This window comes from Salvelinus alpinus, chromosome 1, assembly GCF_045679555.1.
Source record: "Salvelinus alpinus chromosome 1, SLU_Salpinus.1, whole genome shotgun sequence".
In the NCBI taxonomy this organism is placed as follows: domain Eukaryota; kingdom Metazoa; phylum Chordata; class Actinopteri; order Salmoniformes; family Salmonidae; genus Salvelinus; species Salvelinus alpinus.
The window spans coordinates 72,280,602-72,307,377 of NC_092086.1; the positions used below are offsets into that span (position 1 = coordinate 72,280,602).

A 26,776-nucleotide genomic window follows, 5' to 3' on the forward strand; every position below is an offset into this window, starting at 1 on the left:
TATCGGTCAAAATAACATCTATAATTTTCCTCTGCATTTGGATATTTATGCAAACCTGCAGATTCCACCAAGTAGGTGTAGTTATCACCATAGGCTACTTTGGGCCATTTGGTAGGGTTGTCTCCCCAGCTTGTCGGTCTCTGGCAAGTTGAAAGGACATCATATATAGGCAAGCCAACAATAATCAACTTTTCTAAATACCTCGACCTTTCCAAGGAAAGCAAAAACATGGAAGTAGTTACACAACACATCTAGCGAATTAGATCTAGATAAATGTATCTTGATAGCCAGCCAGCTAACAGGCGAAAAGGCTAGAAGTAAACAAACGGTGACATAAGTATAACGCGACGGCTTTACTGTCAGCGTTAGAAGGTCGGGTAACAAATTAGTGGCTGAATAAGTATCATGCAAATAATTTGTGGAAGCTGAAAATGTTTATTGAAACGACAAAAAAAAGCGTCAGTAGTTCACTTAGGATAACGCCCAAGTTAGGCTAATTACAGTAATGGGAGTACAATACAGTACCCTTAATCGGGGGCGTGGTCATGTAAAGCTATGACTCGCCGTGTGTATCTATTATTGTGTTGAATGGGGAAGGCCCTGCTATTTCTGTGGTTCAGACAGATTGGTGGCTAGCCAGTTTGGGTTTGTATGCAATGTATGATTAGCATAGATACATACATTTCCGAATCGAAGGATTAATTGCTTCGCCAAAATGTTTTTTATACGTTTGCTTGAACGTTTACCGCCTGACCTGGAATCAGTCTTATTGTAAAAATGAGGCATTTTAAGAATCCAAGCTAGCTGTCTAGCTAGCTTTCCATCTTGTAAAGTCAATATGCTTTGCTAGCGTAACGTTAGCCAATTTGCTAGCTAACCGTTAGCGGACTAATCGTGTAAACGTTAGTTATTTTGGTTTGCTAGCTAACGTTACATTTTATTGATGGGATAACGTTAGCTGGCAAGGTGTCCTGTAGTTTGTCCATCTGACTTCCTAAACCTAGCTAACGTTAGTTTACCAGCCTCTGCTTTATTCCTTTAACTATCGTTTCGTTTACTGGATTTGACGTAACATTAGCTGGCACTGGCTAGTAGCTGCAAGATATGGCCACTGCCTCTAGCTCCTGTGTGGGGAGAAATGTGTCTAGAAATGGACCCTCTGTCTCGACCCCGACCTCGGGAGCACCTGGACAATCACAGCCTATGGTCGTTGTATGGGAATGGCAGGATGATCTTGGCGTCTGGCGGCCGTACAGCGGCCAGGTGAGCGGCTACATAGAACAATGTTACTCTTCTTCGCGGGGACACAGAGGTGGGGGTCCTGGCTCCACCAGTATCTGGCTCGGACAATCAGATCCCAGTTTGTCGCCTTATCTTATAGACATACCAAGCTTGAAGCAGTTCCGCCAAGATACAGGTAAGGAAATTAAGCCACTGCACTACTATGTATGCTTTACATTACAACTCAACTGAAGCCTTCTGGCTTTAGTTTATGCCCTAGCTAGCGCTAGATAGCTAGCTGTTGTTGTGATCATGTGTTAGCTACCATAAACCAAACATAATCGCATTGCTTAGCTTGATAACAGCTATAGCGAAGAGTCAGCTGCTTGTCTATTTCCCAGCGATGGCAACGTTTTCTTAGGCTAACTAGTTGGCTGGCTAACTGTAACTGCAATGTCACAGATATTATATTAGCCAGGGATATACACTACATGACCAAAACTATGTGGACACTTAAGTTACTCATCGACCATATAATTCCAAAATCAAGTGCATTAATATGCATTTGGTCCCCCTTTGCTGCTGTAACAGCCTCCACTCCTCAAATCAATTTTTATTGGTCACATGGTTAGCAGATGTTATTGTGGGTGTAGTGAAATGCTTGTGCTTCTGGGAAGGCTTTCCACTAGATGTTGGATCATTGCGGGGACTTGCTTCCTATCAGCCACGTGCATTAGTGAGGTCGGGCACTGATGTCAGAGTATCAATTCATCCCAAGGGTGTTTGATGGGGTTGAGGTCAGGGCTTCCACACTGATCTCAACAAACCATTTCTGTATGGACTTTGCTTTGTGCACAGAGGTATTGTCATGCTGAAACAGGAAAGGGCCTTCCCCAAACTCTTGCCACAAAGTTGGAAGCACAGAATCATCTACAATGTCATTGTATGTTGTAGCATTAAGATTTCCCTTCACTGGAACTAAGGGGCCTAGCCCGACACAATAAAAACAGCCCTAGGCCATTATTCCTCCTCCACCAAACTCTATGGTTGGCACAATGCATTGGGGCAGGTAGCATTGTCCTGTTATCTGCCAAACCCAGATTTGTCTGTTGGACTGCCTGATGGTGAAGTGTGATTCCTCACTCCATCACTCAACATTTGGCATTGCTCATGGTGTTCTTAGGCTTGTGTTAGGCCATGGAAACCCATTTCATGAAGCTCCTGACGAACAGTTATTTTGCTGACGTTGTTTCCAGGGGCAGTTTGGAACTCTGTACTGAGTGTTGCAACCAAGGACAGATTATTTTTTACGGGCTTCAGCACTCAGCGGTCCTGTTCTGTGAGTCTGTTTGGCCTACCACTTTGCAGCTGAGCCATTGTTGCTCCTAGACGTTTCCACTTCTTAATCAAAGCATTTACAGTTGACCGGGGCAGCTCTAGTAGGGCAGAAATTTGACAAACTAACTTGTTGGAAAGGTGGCGTCCTATGACGGTGCCACGTTGGGAGTCACTGAGCTCCAATGTTTGACTATGGAGATTGCATGACTGTGTGCTCAATTTTATACCTGTCAGCAACGGGTGTGGCTAAAATAGCAGAGTCCACTCATTTGAAGGGGTGTCCACATACATATTCTATATAAAATGGACAATCCATTTTAATGCAGACTAGATCAAAACATTAATCATTGAAAATGACAAATTACCCAATGGCTCATGATCATTTTCTTGTTAAAAAGTGGGGGTGCAGATGCTCCGCTTGCTCCGGTGCTCAGGCGTTAATGGATGTTCAGTGTACTTAGTTGACATCATGAACCACATTACTACTAGACTAAGACTATAATAAATAAATAGTTTGGCATTCACTGATGTCTATTGCATAGTTTTCTGTGCAAAGCACTTTTGCCTCATGAGTACATTATTAATTCAGTTTTGTTCTTTTCTCTCTAGGGAAAACGCGGTCTGTACGCCGTCAATTGTTTGCCCAGTCCTCAGGCTTGGGTAGCGGAGTATATTGGGAGTGGGTGAATGACGAAGGAGGATGGACTCCATACGAGACTCGCACTTCTATCCTACTAGAACACAGCTACCAGGCACGGCAGGCCACGGCGGACATTGTCTCACACGGCTATAACTACATAGTGGACCTCACGGCGCTGGCCCAGGTCAACAAGGCCACGGGCTACCGGCGGCAGGTACGACGGCAGGGTAACCTCCCCTACCCACTGGCATCTGGTGCATCCGTCATCCACTCGGGCCCGGCCTGCTCCTGCCAGCAGTGTCTGAGCCACAGCAGCACTGGCCCCATGTCCAGCCGCTCGCGCCACTCCTTCTCGTCGGGGCAGCTGAGCCGGCCTAGCCTCCAGGTCCCTAGCAGGGCGACTGGAGCTCACCCCACCTCAGTGTACTCACCCTACCCCAGGAGGCCTCTTTCTGTGGGGGGAATGGCGTGGGGAGGCCCCTGGCCACTGGCACCCTCCGCTAGTCAACTCCCTGGAGCTCAACTTGCCTTCTCCACCAGTGCCAATGGCTTAAGGTGGGTCCTCAGGTCCATCTTATGGCCTTTTCAACCGGCTTTGTTGACATTGTTTGAAAAGTAATAGTCGACTCATTTAGGAGCTTATCCATTTAGACTAATAATCTTTGAGTTGAGTAAGGCATAGCCTACTGATAGAGGGTCTGATTGACATTTACGCAGAGTTTACACAGGCAGCCCAATTCTGATCTTTTCCCCAATTATTGGCAAATTATCAGATCTGATTTCTCAAAAGACCAATTCGTGGCAAAAGATCAGAATTGGACTGTCTGTGTAAACGCAGTCTTAGACCAAATTGTTGTTTTGAACCAATTTATTTCTATGATCTATAATTTCATTTTGAGCTGAGTGACATATTGTTATGTTTTGGGGTTAAACTGCAGTATGTCATAGAGTGCTGAATCTGAAAGATTCACAAACACTGTGCGAAAACACCAGGATAAGCTGTTTTGTTGACCTCCACTAAAGAGGAAGTGGTGTTACGCAGGATAGGAAACAAGATTTGTGACCCAAAGCTCTGCTTGGTCAATACGCCCGCTGATGTTTAAAGGGTTACAATACATCAACTGTTGCGTGTCACACACACTTCCTCCAATTGTTGTATCACCATGTGGTCCCTGGTTGTAGTAGGCCGGCCTAGGCTATGTCACACCATGTGACGAACAAAGCACGCGGACGAAAGCGCGTGATGGTTATATAGCACTTTTGTTTTCAGTAATACCTTAGTGGCACTATTTCTGAATGTTTTGAAGCAGACTTGATGCCCCACAGCGCCTGCCAAATATTCTTAAAATAACTTGAGTGAAAAGTGGCAGCATTAAGCAATGTTGAACATAAACATTCACATTACTCCAGATCCTTATCAACTTGGAGAGAAAGCACACAAAGTGCATTCAGAAAGTATACAGACCCCTTTTTTCACAATTTATGTAACAGCCTTATTCTAAAAATATATACACTGCTCAAAAAAATAAAGGGAACACTTAAACAACACAATGTAACTCCAAGTCAATCACACTTCTGTGAAATCAAACTGTCCACTTAGGAAGCAACACTGATTGACAATAAATTTCACATGCTGTTGTGCAAATGGAATAGACAAAAGGTGGAAATTATAGGCAATTAGCAAGACACCCCCAATAAAGGAGTGGTTCTGCAGGTGGTGACCACAGACCACTTCTCAGTTCCTATGCTTCCTGGCTGATGTTTTGGTCACTTTTGAATGCTGGCGGTGCTCTCACTCTAGTGGTAGCATGAGACGGAGTCTACAACCCACACAAGTGGCTCAGGTAGTGCAGCTCATCCAGGATGGCACATCAATGCGAGCTGTGGCAAGAAGGTTTGCTGTGTCTGTCAGCGTAGTGTCCAGAGCATGGAGGCGCTACCAGGAGACAGGCCAGTACATCAGGAGACGTGGAGGAGGCCGTAGGAGGGCAACAACCCAGCAGCAGGACCGCTACCTCCGCCTTTGAGCAGGAGGAGCACTGCCAGAGCCCTGCAAAATGACCTCCAGCAGGCCACAAAAGGTTGCTAGATCGAATCCCCAAGCTGATACGTTAAAAATCTGTCGTTCTACCCCTGAATAAGGCGGTTAAACCACTGTTCCCCGAAGTTGTTCGTAACTGACTTGCCTAGTTAAATAAAGGTTCCATAAAATGTAAATGATGTGAGCTACACATAAAATGATACTTTAAGGAACATTTTTCCATGTTTGCGGCCAGGGAGCATGTACCTGGGGTCAATTAAATTGATAAGCCTCTTTAAACCTTCATTTTTGACTGTGCTAATTGGTAGCATGTCCTTAGCAATGCAATGCATAATAGCATTTGGGATGTCTTTGTCTTTTCGATGTTTGCTTGTAGGGCATAAACACTGTCAGTGTTGACTGCTTCGGGCAAACATTCCTAGATTGGCTGGTGCTTAAGGGACATTCATCAATACCGTGGCGCAAACTCAAACTTCCTGCATGTTCCAAAGAGTGATTTTGCTTCAGATGTTGAAAAAGGTTTGTCGTATTACCAGACTTCGTAGCCATCTGTCTACGGCACAATTTCCACCGAACATTGCTCTGCTCTTTGTCGGACTTCAAAAAGCCAAACCACTTCCAAATTACTGAAACAGTTTAACCCTTTTTATCAATAATTTCTTTGTTTGAAGCTGCTCCTTCTCCATGGCTATCACTGTTTTCGCCTTTTTTGTGGTTAATAGTGGCTAATCCATCACTTGAGGTGCTAAGTGTTTTTTTGTGGGCGTATACCTCTCCACGTGCATATTGTCACTTCTCCGCACGTTCCTGCTGGGTCAGAGGTGAAATGGACTGCTGTACCTAATTATTCTATATCGACCTTATCGAAAATGAATCTAAACGTTTTTATATCGTTATTGAGGGAAGTAATTACCTCTAATTATTTTTTTATCGCCCAGCCCTAAGTGGTAAATTCAATTGATTGGACATGATTTGGAACTGCACACACCTGTCTGTATAAGGTCCCACAGTTGACAGTGTATGTCAGAGCAAAAACCAAGCCATGAGGTTGAAGGAATTGTTTGTAGAGCTCCGAGATAGGATTGTGGCGAGGCACAGCTCTGGGGAAGGGTACCAAAAAATGTATGCAATATTGAAGGTCCCCAAGAACTTAGTGGCCTCCATTCTTAAATGGAAGAAGTTTCGGAACCACCAATACGCTTCCTAGAGTTAGCCGCTCGGACAAACTGAGCAATCGGGAAAGAAAGGCCTTGGTCAGAAAGGTCACAAGAACCCAATGCTCTCTCTGACAGAGCTCCAGAGTTCCTCTGTGGAGATGGGTGAACCTTCTACAAACATAACAATCTCTGTAGCACTCCACCAATCAGGCATTTATGGTAGTGGCGAGATGGAAGACACTCCTCAGTAAAAGGCACATGACATTCCACTTGGCGTTTGCCAAAAGGCATCTAAAGACTCTGACCATGAGAAACAAGATTTGATGGTCTGATGAAACCAAGTTTGACCTCTGGCCTGAATGCCAAGCATAATTTCTGGAGGACACCTGGAACCATCCCAAAGGTGAAGTATGGTGGTGGCAGCAACATGCTTTGGGGATGTTTTTCAGAGGCAGAGACTGGCAGACTAGTCAGGATCAAGGAAAATATGAAAACCTGCTACAGAGCGCTCAGCAACGATGTTCCTTTCCAACAAGATAACGACCCTAAGCACACAGCCAAGACAATTCAGGAGTGGCTTTGGGACAAATCTCTGAATGTCCTTGAGTGGCCCAGCCAGAAGCCGGACTTGAAGCCAATCTAATATCTCTGGAGAGACCTGAAAATAGCTGTGCAGCGACGCTCCCCATCCAACCTGACAGAGCTTGAGAGCATTTGCAGAGGAAAATGGGAGAAATTCCCCAAATATAGGTGTGCCAAGCTTGTAGCGTGATACCCAAGATGACTCGAGGCTGAAATCGCTGCCAAAGGTGCTTCTACGAAGTACTGAGTAAAGGGTCTGAATACTTATGTAAATATGATATCAGTTTTTATTTTTGATACATTTCTAAACTTGTTTTTGCTTTGTCATTATGGGGTATTGTGTGTATATTGATGAGGGGGGTGAAAAAACGATTTAATCCATTTTAAAATAAGGCTGTAACGTAAAATTTTTTGGAAAAGGTTCAATGGGTCACAATACTTTCCAAAGGCACTGTATCTGACGCACTGGATTAGGGCTGGGAATTGCCAAGGACCTCACAATACGATAGTATCGCAATACATAGGCTTGTATTGCAATTCTCAGGGTTCTATATGTATTGCTATTTGATGCCCCAAATATTGCTCACTATATATCTGCTGCAGAGGGATGAGAGAATGAGTTTTGATCAGTCAGGAAAATAAAAGTGATGATAAACATGTTAGCTCACTATTTAAAAAGATGCTGAACAAAAGTTATAGGATGAAAAATAGTGCCGTTTTGGAGCAGGTACAGACGACTACCGGTAGCTAACGCTACCTACAGTATTAAAAATATATATATTACAGTTGAAGTCGAAGTTTACATACACCTTAGCCAAATACATTTAAACTCAGTTTTTCACAATTCCTGACATTTAATCCTAGTAAAAATGTCTTAGGTCAGTTAACATCACCACTTTATTTTAAGAATGTGAAATGTCAGAATAATAGAGTGATTTATTTCAGCTTTTATTTCTTTCATCACATTCCCAGTGGGTCAGAACTTGACATAAACCCAATTTGTTTTTGGTAGCATAGCCTTTTTGGTAGCATAGCCTTTAAATTGTTTAACTTGGTCAAGCGTTTCGGTTAGCCTTCCACAAGCTTCCCACAATAAGTTGGGTGAATTTTGTCCCATTCCTCCTGACAGAGCTGGTGTAACTGAGTCAGTTTTGTAGGCCCCCTTGCGCACTTTTTCAGTTTTGCCCAAGCATTTTCTATAGGACTGAGGTCAGGGCTTTGTGATGGCCACTCCAATACCTTGACTTTGTTGTCCTTAAGCCATTTTGCCACAACTTTGGAAGTATGCTTGTGGTCATTGTCCATTTGGAAGACCCATTTGTGACCAAGCTTTAACTTCCTGACTGATGTCTTGATGTTGCTTCAATATATCCACATAATTCTCCTCCCTCATGATGCCATATATTTTGTGAAGTGCACCTGTCCCTCCTGCAGCAAAGCACCCCCACAACATGATGCTGCCACCCCCGTTCTTCACTGTTGGGATGGTGTTCTTCGGCTTGCAAGCATCCCCCTTTTTCCTCCAAACATAACGATGGTCATTATGGCCAAACAGTTCTATTTTTGTTTCATCAGACCAGAGGACATTTCTCCAAAAAGTACAATCTTTGTCCCCATGTGCAGTTGCAAACCGTAGTCTGGCGGTTTTGGAGTAGTGGCTTCTTCCTTGCTGAGCGGCCTTTCAGGTTATGTCGATATAGGACTCGTTTTACTGTGGATATAGATACTTTTGTACCTGTTTCCTCCAGCATCTTCACAAGGTCCTTTGCTGTTGTTCTGGGATTGATTTGCACTTTTCGCACAAAAGTACGTTCATCTCTAGGAGACGGAACGCGTCTCCTTCGTCAGCGGTATGTCGGCTGTGTGGTCCCATGGTGTTTATACTTTTGTACAATTGTTTGTACAGATGAACGTGGTACCTTCAGGCGTTTGGAAATTGCTCCCAAGGATGAACCAGACTTGTGGAGGTCTACAATGTTTTTTCTGAGGTCTTGGCTGACTTCTTTTGATTTTCCCATGATGTCAAACAGAGGCACTGAGTTTGAAGGTAGGCCTTGAAATACATCCACAGGTACACCTCCAAATGACTCAAATGATGTCAATTAGCCTATCAGAAGCTTCTAAAGCCATGACATTTTCTGGAATTTTTCAAGATGTGTAAAGGCATAGTCAACTTAATGTATGTAAACTTCTGACTTACTGGAATTGTGATAGTGAAATAATCTGTCTGTAAACAATTGTTGGAAAAATGACTTGTCAAGCACAAAGTAGATGTCCTAACCAACTTGCCAAAACTATAGTTTGTTATCAAGAAATGTGTGGAGTTGTTGAAAAACGAGTTTTAATGACACCAACCTAAGTGTATGTAATCTTCCGACTTCAATTGTATATACAGTACCACACAAGTTTATTTTTACTATTGTCTACTTACTTTGTAGAATAAGAGAGCAGAAATCAACACTATGAAATAAACCATTTGGAAACATGTAGGATGCAAAAAAGTGTTAAACAAATCAATATATTTTAGAATCTTTAAAAGAGCCACCCTTTGCCTTGATGACAGCTTTGCACACTCTTGGCGTTCTCCCAACAGTCTTGAAGGAGTTCCCATATATTTTGTGCTCCTTGAGTGGCGCAGTGGTCTAAGGCAATGCCTTGCAGTGCTAGAGGCATCACCACACCCTGGTTCGATCCCGGGCTGTATCACATCCGGCCGTGATCGAGAGTCCCATAGGGCTGCGCACAATTGGCCAAGTGTCGTCTGGGTTAGAGGAGGGTTTGGCTGGGGTATTCCGTCATTATAAAATAAGAATTTCTTCATAACTAACTTGCCTAGTTAAATACATTTTTAAAATGTAAATATGTTGCGCATTTGTTTGCTGCTTTTCCTTCCAACTCATCCCAAACCTTCTCAATTGGCTTGAGATCGGGTGGTTGTGGAGTCCAGGTCATGTGATGCGGCACTCCATCACTTTCCTTGGTTAAATAGCCCTTACACAGCCTGTTGGGTCATTTTCATGTTGAAAAACAAATAATAATCCCACTAAGCACAAACCAGATGGGATGGCGTATCGCTGTAGAATGCTGTGGTAGCCATGCTGGTTAAGTGTGCCTTGAATTCTAAATAAATCACTAACAGTGTTACCAGCAAAGCACCATTACAACACCACCTCTGTGCTTCACGGTGGGAACCACACATGCAGAGATCATCCGTTTACGTACTCTGCGTCTCACAAAGACACGGTGTTGGACCCAATAATCTCATTTAGACTCGTCAGACCAAGGACAGATTTAGCCTGGTCTGATGGCTTGTGTTTCTTGGCCCTAGCAAGTCTCTTCTTATAATTGGTGTCTTTTAGTAGTGGTTTCTTTGCAGCAATCGACCATGAAGGCCTGATTCACGCCGTCTCCTCTGAACAGTTGATGTTGATATGTCTGTTACTTGAACTCTGAAGCATTTATTTGGGCTGCAATTTCTGAGGCTGGTAACTCTAATGAACGTATCCTCTGCAGCAGAGGTAACTCAAGGTCTTCCTTTCCCGTGGCGGTCCTCATGAGAGCCAGGTTCATCATAGCGCTTGATGGTTTTTGCGACTGCACTTGCAGAAACTTTCAAAGTTCTTGACATTTTCTGGATTGACTGACCTTCATGTCTTAATGTAATGATGGACTGTCGTTTCTCTTTGCTTATGTGAGCTGTTCTTGCCATAATATGGACTTGGTATTTTACCAAATAGGGCTATCTTCTGTATACCACCCCTACCTTGTCACAACACAACTGTGTTGCTTTAAGAATGACGTTTAATTTTTTTTTATTTAACTAGGCAAGTCAGTTAAGAACAAATTCTTATTTACAGTGACGGCCTAGGAGCAGTGGGTTAACTGCCTTGTTCAGGGGCAGAACGACAGATTTTTACCTTGTCAGCTCGGGGATTTGATCTAGCAACCTTTCGGTTACTGGCCCAACGCTCTAACCACTATGCTAAATAAATTCCACAAATGAACTTTTAACAAGGCACATCGGTTAATTTAAATGCATTCCAGGTGAGTACCTCACGAAGCTGGTTGAGAGAATGCCTAGAGTGTGCAAAGCTGTTATCAAGGCAAATGGTGGCTACTTTGAAGAATCTAAAATATACACTTTTTTGCTTACTACATGATTCCATATGTGTTATTTCATAGTTTTGACGTCTACACTATTATTCTACAATGTAGAAAAAGATAGAAAAATCCTAGAATGAGTGTGTCCAAATATTTGACTGGTACTATATACATATACACACTGTAGGTATCGCTACACTAGATATGCGTAACTGCGGTAGGCCCTCTCTGCATGTGTTCTGGAATACTTTCAGCAGGACTTCTCTGCTTTTGCTCTGCTCTCTCTTGGGCACCACTGAACACAGGCCTCAGTGGAACAACATGACAGTTTTGGAAACCAGGAGGAAATACTGCACAGTGCACCACAGTCCCCCTGGCCTTTGTCTGACGTGGAGCAGGAAAGCCAGATTTTTGGGGGTCCATTGTTCTCCTCCTCATGGGGGCAGGTTCAATTCTGAACACAGGCAGGCATGTTTTAGCAAGGCCACGCTAGCTTTCCATCCATCATTAATCAGAGGAAGGCCATTTATCTTCTGTGGATTTCCTAGCTTTTTAGTTTAGAATCTCAAAAGTTGAGAAATTCAAATCGTAACCTTTTAGTATTATAATTGATATACTTGTTAACCTGCAGTGACAGGCCGCAGAACTATTCAATATAGATGATATCGTGGATGGATTCTGCAGTGTCTAGAGTAAAGAGAAAAAAAAAGAAACCACCACATCAGTTTTTCACTTGATTGCTTATGCAATGGTGTGTACAGATTCGTATGTGTGCCTTTTGGCCTCCACCATGCTCCGTTAATGTCTGTTTTCCTGTTTCCTCTGCCACAGTATCCCCGCCATCCCTGTGCAACTGAATGGATCCACCAGTGTGAGCTCAGCCCTGGCAGGTAAAGAGGTCCCAAGTAATTCATCCAATTTTCACTTCCCCCATGGGTGGTACTACCTGTATTCTTAGTCCCCATCCATGTGAATTCTAGCGGTTTCGGTGAAGCATTGTTTTTCTTGTTGACGATGGCAGAACTGTCTGCTCCATGAGTTTACGTCTCAGTTTGAAAGTAAGAGGGTGAAAAAGTGTTGCGTTTTCACACTCCATAAGTTCTAAAATCGATGTTCGTTGACGTACTTTGTTTCAGCCAAATGTGTAGCCTATGGCAAGCTAATGTCTTAACAAAGATGGCTGATACACCAGAAACAGGCTACACATTTGACAGCACTGTTCAGCAATTGTGTGTTTTAGTAAGCTTATCTGATAGACCTGACAGATTTTAGAGGCACAGCTTTTGTTGACCAGTCATTAAAGCAGTGATACAGAGAACTCTTTTGTGATTTCATGGCAATGGCCTGTCACTGTCTATGGTGTGAAAGCCATTGTGTCTCTCTAGACAACTAGCCTAGCATCTCAGTTTATCGCTGTGTACAATCTCCACAGACCAGGCCCTGTTGTGCTCCAACCAGGCTTGGTTCTTGTCAGTTGCCCAGCCCATGATGTCGTTTATTTTCCAGGGTAGTCTGAGGTTTGTGGTCTTAATGAAAAGGGATAGTTAAAGCAAAAGTTAAATTTTTTCTTGTTAGATTATTTTTGTTACACTTAAGGGTGTTGTCGTTTTATCCAAACCGTTTATTTTATTTGTTATATGGTTATTTCGCAATGTCCAAAATGTCCTAGCTAGCAGTTTATCTTTTTACGCAAAAAAAATCTCATTCCCGTTGAGCCAGCAGAGAGGCCTCCAGAGACAGACTGAGCATATATCTGCATGTGTGACCAACAGCAATTCCGCTTCCTTTGCATGTGAACGCTTTTGGTCCAGTTGGGCTTTAGCTAAAATGTTTTGAAGAGAGCCAATGTAGAGATCATTTTTGAAGATTTTCTTGTCACATTTGTAAATATTTGTTTGTGTGCTGGTATTCCTCTTTTTAAAACGTACCCTTAATGAAATAACAGATTTTTTCCCACCTAGTTGGTTCAGGGATTCGAATCGGCAACCATTCAGTTACTGGTCCAACGCTCTTAACCACCTGGCTAAATGCTGTCCAGAATCGAGGCAGAACCTTACAATATGGCTTTAAAAAGGAAATCGGTGCATTTATCACATCAGCCCACATTTATTACGTCTGAATGTTAGTCAAACACATTTTCTTTACTGTACAAACATTGAATCCAAATGACTTCTTATTCCTGAATCCGATGTTCTCTATTTAGACCAAGCAGAATTGGTCTGGAAGCTTCCCAAACTTCCCAATACACGCCCTCTTTTCCCACCAGTCAGTCACTGCTTTATCCACCATGTCGCATCCCTTTGGTCCCGATCCCCTTCCGACCCCCACCCCCTCTGCATGTCTCCACCGGTCCTCCCCTGGCCACCCACTCCAGGCATGGCCTCCATTTTGATGTCAGCAGTGGGACTCGGCGTGCGCTTCATGAGTGCCCCCTCCTCCGCTCCTCCTCCCCCCAGCAGCAGCAGCAGGCCCGCGGGCTCCAAAAGTCGCAGCTCGGTTAGGAGGGAAAAGAGGCAGCACAGGACAGGTAGCTACGCCACCCACCCCCCCTCCCACCCCCCCATTATGGGCCTGCATCCAGCGCTTTCCATTGTGTTGTCATCTTGAGTCATCCCTAACAAGTTGTAATACATGTTCAAATATTATTCTTTTTTATTCCTTGTGTTTTTGTGGTGGGAAACTAATATGCCTTCCTGGTGAAACATTGGAGATATCCGAGCTAGGAATTCCTATTCTCACTCAGTTTTAGGATCTCAATAGTCACTACACAAGACTTACAATCAATGGGAGTGATGGGGGCAACTGAAATCAACTAATTGATTTGGTTTGACTTGACTTAAAGGTGATTTGGCCCAAAATATATGCATGGTTGCCCGTATCACTCCCATTGATTTTTCACTAGTGGTGGCTAAAGTTAGCTCAAGTTAGTAGTGGCTTTTTAAATAAACATGAACCATGGATTACATTTCCCCTGGCTGATATACTACTATCAGTGTAAGGAACCATTTATCATTAAGTTGTGTGTGTATTTTATATTATATATGCCTTTCAGGTTACATTTGGAAATGTATCTCAGTGTGTTTTGATTGATTTCTGCAGGTGTGTATAGCTTCCTTTTATTTATCTTACATGTGCTCGCTCTTTTATCGCATTCCATCGCCCACTTGTCTCTGTACGAATCATTTGCCCTTCCGTGACTCTCTCATTCATATCCACAAATCAGTGTTGTGATGTTGCTTGGCTGTCGACACCGTATTCATTAGCTAACAAACATTGGTGTGTTTCCTTCAGAACTAATCGTGTTATATGAAGATGGCAGAGCGGACTGACATTCACAAATCTAACTGAGGAAGCATCCCAAATGGCACCATGTTCCCTATATAGTGCACTACTTTTGACCAGGGCCCACAGGTCTCTGGTCAAAAGTAGTGCACTATGTAGGGAATAGGGTGGCATTTGTGATGCAGGCCTGACTGACGAAGGAAGAGCATGAGGGTGCTTTTGGCACATTAGTAGATTAGTGTCAATCTCTTACCCTCTTCTCTCATTCAGCCATAACTGTCAAACATTAATACTGTGTGCCTCAAACTCGTTACATTTTTGAGCAGTGCTCTTGCATGGTACAGATTTGCCAACGAAGCCCGCCTAAAGTCTGAGCTGCAGCGAAGTGTGTAGGCTACTTCTGCAGAATGAGTTGGGAATTTTTGCTTTAGGCTTTCAGAAGGCAGAAATAAAAAATACAGCGAAAGTGAAGTGTCAGTTAAATGTTTTCGGATTAACTATAGGCTATAAAATCGCGGCTATTATTTCTGTGAACATAATTTGTTTGCAAACTGCAAAACAACTAGGCAACCACTGTAGTTTCAACCACTGAAAGCCATGGATTAAAAAAACAAATGTCTATACAATTTCTGTCATGATAACACCACCTGTGTCCTGTGTATGTGGTTGGCTTCTCCCCAACTCTGTTCATTGTGTCCACTGTCCTCTCAGTCCCGGCCCAGAAACCAGAGGATGTCATTCACCGCTACATGGAGGAAGTGGCCTCTGCTCAAGACGAGGTACGCATGTCAATGTCAATCTCCCTCCTCCTCCTTCGCATCTTATTATTTTTTTGTATAGGGTGAAGTTGCCCCTAGATGCTGATCTTGGGTCAGTTTAGCATTTTCCCCACTAATGGTTAAGGTTAGGATTGGGGGAAGGGAATCTTATCCTAGATCTGTACCTAGGGGGAAATTCTCCCTGGGGCCGTCTTTTTACGCAGCACTCACTGAAGTAGTGCTCTTACACTGGAACTCATTGTAAACATGAAATTAATTACACCTGCTTTTGTTTGCATGTAGTCTCTCAGACTTAAACCATTTTTGTAAAAATTATACATTCATGTGAAGGTGATGTGATTTTTGTATACAAAGCCACTGATTTTATTTGTATTGAAGAAATACATGTGTTATTTTGCAAAGAATTTGCAGTATGCAGGTTGAAAGCAATATGATTTCTCTAAAATGAACACAGGCTTGGCCTATTTCTAAAGCAGTATGAGCAAACCAACTGCTGTTTTGTATACAATACCCATCTGTTTCCCCAAGTTATCCCAACCTCAATTTATAGACTTGCAATATAATATCATAGAGATCCTGTAATACTTGTTCTCGTGTAATTTTATTAGAACATTCTCCCTGTGGTTTCAGGACTGCATCATCTGTATGGACCGGCTGTCTTGTCCGTCGGATTATGACGTGGCGTCTGAGGGAGCACAGTCCATCCAGCCTGGCGCCGTGGGCAAGTTCAAGTGTGGACACACCCTGCACATGCTCTGCATGCTGGCCATGTACAACAATGGTACCAAGGTGGGTGCCACAGAGATCTTAAATGTAATTCAGTTGGTTGCCTGGAAGACACGAGCCCACATATTGTCCTACATAGAGGCATTAACATATTATAAGGCATTGTAATGGCTTGTACATGCTTATAGCAAGTAATGAAGCGTTGTACCTGCAGGCTAAAAGTGAAGTGTTACCCACAACATGTCATATTACAGTGCCTTCAGAAAGTATTCACACCCTTTGACTTTTTCCACATTTTGTTGTTACAGCCTGAATTGAAAATTTATTAAATACCCCATAATATCATAGCCGAATTCAATTTTTTGAAATGTTGAAATTAAATAAAAATTAAAAGCTAATACGTCTTGAGAAGGGCTGTGGCGGTCATGAAATTCTGTCGGCCGATGATTGTCAAGCAAATAACTGCCGGTCTCACGGTAATTGACTGTTAATTAAACACATGTAGCATCTCCTGGCTTCCACACATAGCCTACAAGCCACTGATGTAGACCATAGGAACATCTACATTTAAAAAAAAGTCTAATAAATCCATGTAATATAGCCTACACCATCACAGTAAATCCGTTATGTATTTTAGACAGGTCTAAAGAAACATGATATGAAGATGTAGTCTATTTCAAAAGTATAGAATAGCATACTCTGAGTTGTCCATATGTTAAGCCCTGATCAGGCTATGCCATATGGCTGTGGGTTACACTAGTTAATTTAGCCTACAAGATTTGCTTAGAATTCCGTGCCATTATTTTCCGGTTTGAAGAATACAATTGAACATAGCTGAATAAAATAGAAAGGATATTTTCTCCAAAGATTTGAGTGCGCACATGTGGCTATTCTGTGTTGATCGGTTAACAACGAAACGGGTATATTTATGTAACTTTTGTTGTGATACAAATGTTGGCCTATATGTTTTGATTTTGGATACATTCTAAGGCTCCATGATGCGACTCCAATGATTTGAAAAAAGTTGCATGAAAGACATGAGCTCTGCTTTGTTTTTTGCGCAGGCTGTACATTATCAGTCTCTCATTCACAATTTGACAAGCACTTGACAATGCCTCAAATTTCCCGGCTTCCCCCCCTTTTTGTGGCCGTAATGCCCCCTAAAAAAATCCATGCCTTTTGCGGCCGTTGTGCCCTTGGGCTGAATATAATAATTCCCTTCTCCCCGCTGCGTGCCGAAGCACCTCACTCACATGGCTCTCCGTCACATGATCGGGTCTTTCTCACAGGTAGCCCGAAGACCGACACATTGGGGACGCAACTGTGCGCGTCCTTATCCAATTCCAAAGTGAAGATATTGGAAGAACTGTCCACATTTACTTTGTCAGACAACGAGATGAGTAGAACTAACATACAGCAAAAGCACTAGCCTGTCAATCTACTGTCCCCCATGGTGCAAAAATTGACTCTACACCTGTTGTAAAGCATATTAATGTGCTTCATTTTAAGAAGTTAATTGGCCACTTTGTAGCTAGGCTACATGAGGTGTGTGACTGATTTTAAAGTTGCTGTAACGTCCTGACCAGAGTTCTTATGTGTTTTGCTTGTTTAGTGTTGGTCAGGACGTGAGCTGGGTGGGAATTCTATGTTGTGTGTCTAGTTTGTCTGTTTCTGTGTCCAGCCTAATATGGTTCTCAATCAGAGGCAGCTGTCAATCGTTGTCCCTGATTGAGAATCATATATAGGAGGCTTGTTTTGTGTTGGGATTTTGTGGGTGATTGTTTCCTGTCTCTGTGTTTGTGTTCTGCAGCAGATAGGTCTGTCTCGGTTTTCACATTTCTTGTTTTGTTGTTTGTAGTGTTCTAAATTATTCTTTATTAAATCATGTTGAACACTAGCCGCGCTGCATTTTGGTCCTCTCCTTCACCCCAGGAAGAAAACCGTTACCGTTGCAAAAGAAAAGAAGCAATCTCTGTTTCTTGCATCATTCACAAGTGATAGGCTAATATTGTCAGCCAGCATACTATTCTTAATTTAATCTAGTCTTTACATATACTAAATAATCTGTGTGAAATTTGATTTAGAATGGACCATTATCGTGCACCGGTCTTGAAACGGGCAGCTGAAGAAAAAAAAATACATGTCCTATTTTCGCTAGCCTATAGAAAGCTGATGAGATCTTCCAAATTTTTTATAGAGGCCATCAGTCTGTTTTCTCACGCAGTTGCATAGCCTATAGGAATGTTGCACAACATGAGCGCATGGGCTCTCATGAAGGGTTTGATTACGTTTGCGTTGATGTCAGTGATTAGAGGGACAATGTAGTGCTGAGTACCAGGCAGTTTGGTAGGCTACTAATGACCACCATCAGCAGCATCGGAGCTTGGAGAAGCCTAATTACCGTGACTAAACAGTCACGTGGAATTTGACTGCCATCATGACCCGTGACTGCCGGTGTGGAGGTAATACGGTCATCGTAACAGCCATAGTTTTGAGTTTAAGTATTCAACCCCTTTGTTATGGCTAGCCTAAATAAGTTCAGGAGTAAAAATTTGCTTAACTCGCATAATAAGTTGCATGGACTCACTCAGTGTGCAATAATAGTATTTAACATGATTACCTCACCTCTGTATTCCACACATAAAATTATCTGTAAGGTCACTTAGTGGAGCAGTGAATTTCAAACATGGATAAGACCAGGGAGGTTTTGCAAAGAAGTGCACCTATTGGTAAAAATAAAATAAAGCAGACATTGAATATCCCTTTGAGAATGGTGAAATTATTTATTACACTTTGTAGTGACTGGGTGTATTGATACACCATCCTAAGATACAGGTGTCCTTCCTAACTCGGTTGCCGAAGAGGAAGAAAACCGCTCAGAGATTTCACCATGAGGTCAATGGTGACTTTACAACAGTTAGAGTTGAATGGCTGTGATAGGAGAAAATACTAACCTAAATGACAGAGTGAGAAGGAAGCCTGTACAGAATAAATATATATATATATATATATATATATATATATATATATATTTGAAAAAATCCTGTTTGCAACAAGGCAGTAGCGCAAAAAAATTGGCAAAGCAATTAACTTTTTGTCCTGAATACAAAGTTTTATGTTTGGGGCAAATCCAATGCAACACATTGAGTACCACTCCATATACAGTAACAGTCAAAAGTTTGGACACCTACTCATTCAAGGGTTTTTCTTTAGTTTAACTATTTTCTACATTGTAGAGAAGACACTATCAACTATGAAATAACACATATGGAATCATGTAATAACCAAAAAAGTGTGTTTTAGGTTCTTCAAAAGTAGCCAACCTTTGTCTTGATGACAGCTTTGCACACTCTTGGCATTCTCTCAACCATCTTCACCTGGAATGCTTTTCCAACAGTCATGAAGGACTTCTCACATATACTAAGCACTTGTTGGCTGCTTTTCCTTCACACTGCGGTCCAACTCATCCCACATCATCTCAATTGGGTTGAGGTTGGGTGATTGTAGAGGCCAGGTCAACTGATGCAGCACTCCATCTTTCTCCTTCTTGGTCAAATAGCCTGTAGCGGTATTTATTAGAGAGGGGTAAAGATAAAGATTTTGTTCGGGCGCCAGGCAGGTATTAACCATGCCGAAAAGAGTAGAATAGAGAGAGTACCACTACCAGACCCACACACATCAGCAGAAGAGACCTAGAGTGTAGCCTGTTTACCAGATAGCCAGTGGAGAGAAAAGATAATACACACCCTATAAAACCCACAGCACAGCACAGGGGTAACCCCACCAAGAATACCTCGTATTATAATAATATAATGGCAGAGCAATTGAACAGAAACTTCATAAAAACAATTTACAAGAAAGAACCCAGTCATCAACAGAGGATTTGCAGTAATATGTATTGTCTTACAGTGGAGGAGTGCAGAGGGTATGAATGTGGGGGGTGTTCATAGACAAAACAAAGGCCTTAAATGTCCACAATATTCTCGGCCACATGTCATTAGTACACACCACCTCAATACAGTTCAACTAACAATACACAACTTGCAAGCTACCTCCCTTTTAACTAAAATGTCAACCCATATACTTTTGGCAGGGCAATAATAGTCCAGCACTAAAGAACATCAACGGGAAGTGCATTTGAAAAATAGAAAGTCTGCTGCAGTGTAAAGCGCTGGAACGGTAGAGGGAAGAAAGAGAGAGAGCAAGAGATCTTAGCTGTGGTCTTCAGGCTTGCAGTTGTCCTGTCTGACCGTCCGATGGTTTGTTGGTTTGTATGTCAACGCTTCGCAACAATGTTGCTACGAATCCGTGCGGTGCCAAACGATAACAACCACGACCTAGAGCGGTCACACCGATGATTGAGTTAAATACTTTATAAACTACACACGCTGAAAACAAACAAAACTTCTGCAGCATAGCACACATAATCAAACTGTCGCGCCACCCAAGAGCTCCTCCCCAAAGAGCTGAACGAGCTGTCTTTATTTCCTCCTTCCTTACTGCTGATGCGCTCTTAAAGTGGCAGCGCACGGTGAAGGCTCCGTGCAGAATTTCGCCACAAGCCCTTACATAGCCTGGAGGTGTGTTTTGGGTCATTGTCCTGTTGAAAAACAAATAATTTTTATATTTTAATTAGTCAAGTCAGTTAAGAACAAATTGTTATTTACAATGACGGCCTACCGGGGAACAGTGGGTTAACTGCCTTGTTCAGGGGTAGAACGACAGATTTTTACTTTGTCAGCTCGGGGATTCTATCCATCAACCTTTTGGTTACTGGCCCCATGCTCTAACCACTAGGCTACCTGCCACCCCGGTAGTCCCACTAAGCGCAAACCAGATGGGATGTCTGCAGAATGCTGTGCATCAGACAGTGTCACCAGCAATGCACCATCACACCACCACCTCCATGCTTCATGGTGGGAACGACAAATGCAAAGATCATCCGTTCACCTACTCTGCATCTCTCAAAGGCACTGCGGTTGGAACCGTTTTCTTTGCAGCAATAGACCATAAAGGCCTGATTCACGCAGTCTCCTCTGTACAGTTGATGTTGAGCTGTTTGTTGCTTTGAACTTTGAACTCTGAAGCATTTATTTGGGCTGCAATTTCTGAGGCTGGTAACTCTCTAATGAACGTATCCTCTGCAGCAGAGGGCTTATGAGCTGTTCTTGCCATAACCCTATTTGGTAACAGACCAAGTACATATTATGGCAAGAACAGCTCATAAGCCCTCTGCAGCAGAGGGCTTATGAGCTGTTCTTGCCATAACCCTATTTGATAACAGACCAAGTACATATTATCTTCTGTATACCACCCCTGCCTTGTCACAACACTACTGATTGGCTCAAATGCATTAAGAAGGAAAGAAATTCCACAAATGAACTTTTAACAAGGCACACCTGTTAATTGAAATGCATTCCAGGTGACTACGTCATTCTCTCAGCTAGTTGAGAGAATGCCAAGAGTGTGCAAAGCTGTCAAGGCAAAGGGTGGCTACTTTGTAGAATCTCAAATATAAAATATATTGTGATTTGAACACTTTTTTTTGATGTCTTCACAATTATTCTACAATGTAGAAAATAGTAAAAATTTTGAAAAACCCAGGAATGAGTAGGTATGTCAACTTTTGACTGGTACTGTATGTACTGGTACTGGTACTGTATGTAAATTAGATATTTCTGTATTTCATTTTCAAGAAATAAAAACTTGTTTTCACTTCATGGTTTATTGTGTGAGAAATGTAATCTATCATTCATAAATCAAGGTGCTTTCAAAAAGTATTCATACACTGTATTTGGACCCCTTGACTTTTTCCATGTTTTGTTACAGCCTTACTCTTTATTCTAACCCCCTTTTTCTATCTTTTCTCATCACTGCAAGTCCTCGGTAGTCATGTTTTTTTTCTTTTCTTTAACCTTTTAATTAACTAGGCAAGTCAGTTAAGACCAAATTCTTATTTTTAATGACAACCTAGGAACAGTTCTGCCTTGTTCAGGGGCAGAACGACAGATTTGTACCTTGTCAGCTCGGGGATTTGAACTTGCAACCTTTTGGTTACCAGCCCAACGCTCTAACCACTAGGCTACCCTGCCACCCCTAACCATGCTCCCTAAAACCCGCACCAATTTGTCGAAGGAAACACTTTCCAACTGGTGTCAACCTGCAGGTACCCGGCCCGCCACAAGGAGTCACTAGGGCACGATGAGCCCCGGCCAAACTCTCCCCTAACCTGGACGATGCTGGGCCAATTGTGCGCTGTTCTATGGGACTCCCCGGGAATGAACCCGGGTCTGTAGTAACGCCTCTACCACTGCGATATAAAATATATGCCTTAGACCACAGTGCCACCCGGGAGGCACATTACAGCCTTATTCTAAAATTGATTTTTTTCCAAATTCTCATAAATCTACACACAATAAGCCATAATGACAAAACGAAAAAAGAAGTTTTTCAAAATGTTTGCAAGTTTATGAAGAAAAAAAAAGATACCTTATTTACATAAGTATTCGGACACTTTGCTTTGAGATTCAAAATTGAGCTCCGGTGCATCCTGTTTCCGTTGATCATTCTTGAGATGTTTATACAACTTCATCGGAGTCCACCTGTGGTAAATTCAATTGATTGGACATGATTTTGAAAGGCACACACCTGTCTATATAAGGTCCCACAGCAACCTTTTATATAGAAAAGTGTGATACAATTTCTAAAAACCTGTTTTCGCTTTGTCGTTGTGGGGTATTGTGTGTAGATTGAGGAAAAATATTTTTATCAATTTTAGAATAAGGCTGGAACAAAATGTGGAAAAAGTCAAGGGGTCTGAATACTTTACGAATGCACTGCATGTGCCTTTTGGTATTTTGTAATGAAAGTTTGCCTCCGTTGGGTGTCTTCTAAGGTGGTTGACTGTCTGTTCTCTGTTCCAGGATGGCAGCCTCCAGTGCCCCTCATGCAAGACAATCTACGGGGAGAAGACTGGGACCCAGCCCAAGGGGAAGATGGAGATCTATAGTATCTCCCAGTCCCTCCCTGGCCACCCCGACTGTGGAACTATCCAGATAATTTACACCATCACCCATGGGATACAGGTACACACACAAGACCCACACAAGACATACACACACACACGAGACTCACTCACTCACTCACTCACTCACTCACTTCCTCAAACTCTCTCCAGGGTCCAGAGCACCCTAATCCCGGGCAGTCGTACACCTCTAGAGGCTTCCCTCGCTTCTGCTTCCTCCCAGACAACAAAAAGGGCAGAAAGGTAAGCAGCTAACACTGCATCTATCTTACAACGAACCAACACACTGCAAACAGTTGACAACACACTGGACGTGCTCATAAGGGCCCGCAACAAAAAATTAGCAGTTCTAATTGGACAAGACCACCCTGTTTTAGTCAGATTTTTTCTAGTTTGCGCCTTAATGAACACAACCTTTGACTCTGTTCTGCTCATGTAACCGGTGCTGTACTGCACCGCCGTAGCTCCGCTCTGTGTGTATGTGGTCCTTTTGTAGCTCCGTTGGTAGAAGACGTGGACTTCAGGCTGTTTTCATTGTAATGAGTTTCATCTGCTTCCAAAAGAAAATACAAAAACATTTGTAGAGCACCTATGTTCTGCCAATCATTGCATCTCTCTACAACATAGACACAATACAAAGGACGGTGATCCGTCAAGGAGCTAGCCATCATTCACAAATACAACACACTAGCTAGCTAACAACCACATGTTGAATTCGAAATGTTATTATTATCTTAAAAAGTAATACTTACAATACCATCCCTTTATGAGTAAACACTAAATGTACACCATTATTTATGAACAAATCCGTGTGTATCGTGCTTATTACATGTAACATTTCTGAAGATGAAAAAGCGTGTCTACCTCTGCATCCAAATTATTTGAGCATGCAGGGCAAACCGTAAGTACGCGCTCCCCTATTTCCCAGGATTCAGGCAAGCATAATAACTTAACATACTATATGAATATACGAACCTGGTGAAATTCACAAAATATTTGAACAACTGTTACACTCACACATTCCTCGTATGTGCTAAAACCAGTCTAGGAAGTCTGACTGAGCAGTTTCAAGCGGGGAAAGAAAAAATATTTAATTTTCACGTGTACCATTCAAAATAGTGAAACCTCTCACTTGAATATCTTGTTCCAATTCCTCATTACTACTTTAATTTGATTTGCCATTCATTGCGACCAACTCTGCTGCTCTGTTGACTATATTTAATAAATGCTTATTTACTGTAGTGTGAGGTAATTGTTTTATTGATAATTCATCCAAATGTTCTTGCCAAAGAAATCCATTTCTATATCTGATTTCCTGTCACTGTCGATGTGAAATCAAATGGGCATACCTCTACCATAACCTAAAGACAATGCAAACCACCTTAAAAGGGACATTCAATATTTTATAACTTAATGTTAGAAGGTTCCTCACCCTGAAACTAGTCTATGGGCCAGGAGAAACTTTAAAGGGGGTTTACTTTTAAAGGGGGCTGAACTGACAGATTTTGCCTCGGTTTTCCTCATTTAAGAACACAAGATTTGGGTCTTGGAGGTGTGTGTGTGTGTGTGTGTGTCTGTGTGTGTGTGTGTGTGTGTGTGTGTGTGTGTTCACACGTGGGAAGCGTTTGTACGTTAACTATGGCAAAACAGTACCACAGTCACTTACTCGTCTAAATTACTTCAAAACATTCTGACCTGGTCTGCTAGGGGGAGTAAAATGGTTAGAGTGAGGTGTGAAAGTCACTGTAAATTAGCTCATACTCTTATAGTTCTATGTTCACTATGTATTTTGTATATAATATACAGTATTTACATTATGTTTAAATTCCTCTCTGTATTGTCTCTATATTACATTTCTATATGTCTTGCTAGCAGCACCATTTTTACCAAGTCAGATTCTAGGTATGTGTAAATTTACTTGACGAATAAAGATGATTCTGAAGTACAGTACATAGCACTTTTGCCAGCCAGTGTGCGACCATGGCAGTTAGGTCGCTGTTGGATATCTAGGGGGATAGTTGGGGATTATCCAATTACACAATGTACGTGGGACAATATTTTCTAGTTTTCTCATTAAATGTCAAAAAGTGTATTTTCAAGGTGTGTTTATTTTTAAATGATCCAGAAATTAATACAAATGTTGTTATTAATCTAAATACGACTCATATTTCAGAGCACACGGTAAGGTTTCAAATGACACCAAGACTATCTTTGTAGCATCTACAGACTCATCGTTGTAGTGTCTTTAAAGAAGGCCTGGGTAAGGCCAAAATGTCACATTTATTAATTTCAATCAATTATTTCTCAATAATATTTTTGGGTAGACTTCAAAGGTATGCCAAACATCCTTACCCCAAAGGACATTTCAATGCATTTAATTTCAGGAATATCATATCTTTGGGCCAATCTCGTATGGAGTTGCCCACTACAAACTTCCAGTAACTTTGGCCACCGCTAGCTAAAAGTCCATGACAGTGATGGGGGCATGTCATCTCTAATTTCACGTCTAATTTCATGTCAGGTGCTGGAGCTGCTGAAGGTGGCGTGGACACGGCGCCTCATTTTTACAGTGGGAACGTCCAGCACCACCAGCGAGCCCGATACGGTGGTGTGGAACGAGATCCATCACAAGACGGAGATGATGTCCAACGTGTCGGGCCATGGCTACCCGGACCCCAACTACCTGGACAACGTGCTGTCCGAGCTGGCCTCCCAGGGGGTGACCGACGACTGCCTCCTCAGACAGGAGGGCTCCAGCCAGGGGGGAGCGTCAAACTCTAGACTGTGAAAACTGACCCTGAATCAGTTACTGAAATCTGGTTATGGCTAGGGAGCATCCGACTGTGAAACTGACCGTGAATCACTTTCCTCGTAATGTCGCAACTTCAACATAGAGAACATAAGGGATAAACGAAGTATTCACATTCCCACCTGGATGTGTTTTTATTAAGTATTCAATGCAAAGCGTATGTCTTGAGTGCAGTGTGCTGAATACTACACATACTGATAATGTGGGGTTTGACTTTACTTGACTTTACTTTTGACTTTTATTAGCTGCAGTAGTGCTCCATCAGCTCTTGGTTTAGTCACCTAGGCTGTCTCAAACGGCACCCTGTTTACATCCCTATATATATATATATATATATATATATATATATATATATATATATATATATATATATATATATATAGCACTACAAAAGTCCTTTTGTCAAAGATAAGGGCGCTCCATATATATATATATATATATATATATATATATATATATATATAGCGGGGCGCCCTTATCTTTGACAAAAGGACTGTTTTTTTTTGGAACAGCCTGATGTGTCGCACCCCTTTTGACATGCTCCATGGAAAGTGCCAGCTCTCGCAGGGAATATAGAACATCAGTAGCACTTTTAGTTTTGACAGTGCATTTAATTAACACGTATGGTAATTACCAGGTTATCTGTGGTTGATAGTCCACTTTTTTTTTTATATATATATAAATTATGCAAATACTTTTTAATCTTTTTTTTCCTGTGAGTACTTACTCACAAACTACACAGGCATATAACAAACACAAAATGGTAGCAAAGTGAGTACTTGTTTGTGTTAAAATGGAAGAAAAACTTTTATTGGTAAATTTTTCATTTTGGGGTGTAATTTAAAGCACTGTAAAGGAACAGATTTGCCTGTAAATGCCAGTTAATTTAGAAGCATAACCCGGAAGAGAAACTTCTCACTTTGCCTTTGTTTCAGTTGTATTTTTTTCTTTCTTAATGCATTATAATTGAAAGGTGGAATCCTTAGTTGCTACATCCATGTTTTACTTAAATTAATATTATGTACCCATTGATTCTTGAATAATATAACTTATAAATGCCTCATGAGCTTAGTTCA

General features: G+C 42.0%; 1 protein-coding gene across 2 annotated transcripts; it reads left to right on the forward strand.

Annotated features, from left to right (window-relative positions):
* The first annotated feature begins 332 nt into the window (after nucleotides 1-332).
* Nucleotides 333-26,056, forward strand: LOC139530057 (probable E3 ubiquitin-protein ligase DTX2). Of its 2 annotated transcripts, XM_071326109.1 has the most exons (9): nucleotides 333-1,417; nucleotides 3,169-3,754; nucleotides 11,912-11,970; nucleotides 13,455-13,607; nucleotides 15,074-15,141; nucleotides 15,772-15,930; nucleotides 22,791-22,952; nucleotides 23,045-23,134; nucleotides 25,413-26,056. In XM_071326109.1, exons 1-9 carry the CDS (start codon nucleotides 1,105-1,107, stop codon nucleotides 25,677-25,679), a joined length of 1,857 nt encoding a protein of 618 aa, XP_071182210.1. In that variant the 5' UTR covers nucleotides 333-1,104; the 3' UTR covers nucleotides 25,680-26,056. The 2 variants fall into 2 exon arrangements, with proteins under 2 accessions (XP_071182210.1, XP_071182218.1); XM_071326117.1 differs by lacking the exon at nucleotides 13,455-13,607 and having other exon boundaries at nucleotides 336-1,417.
* Nucleotides 26,057-26,776: the final 720 nt, after the last annotated feature.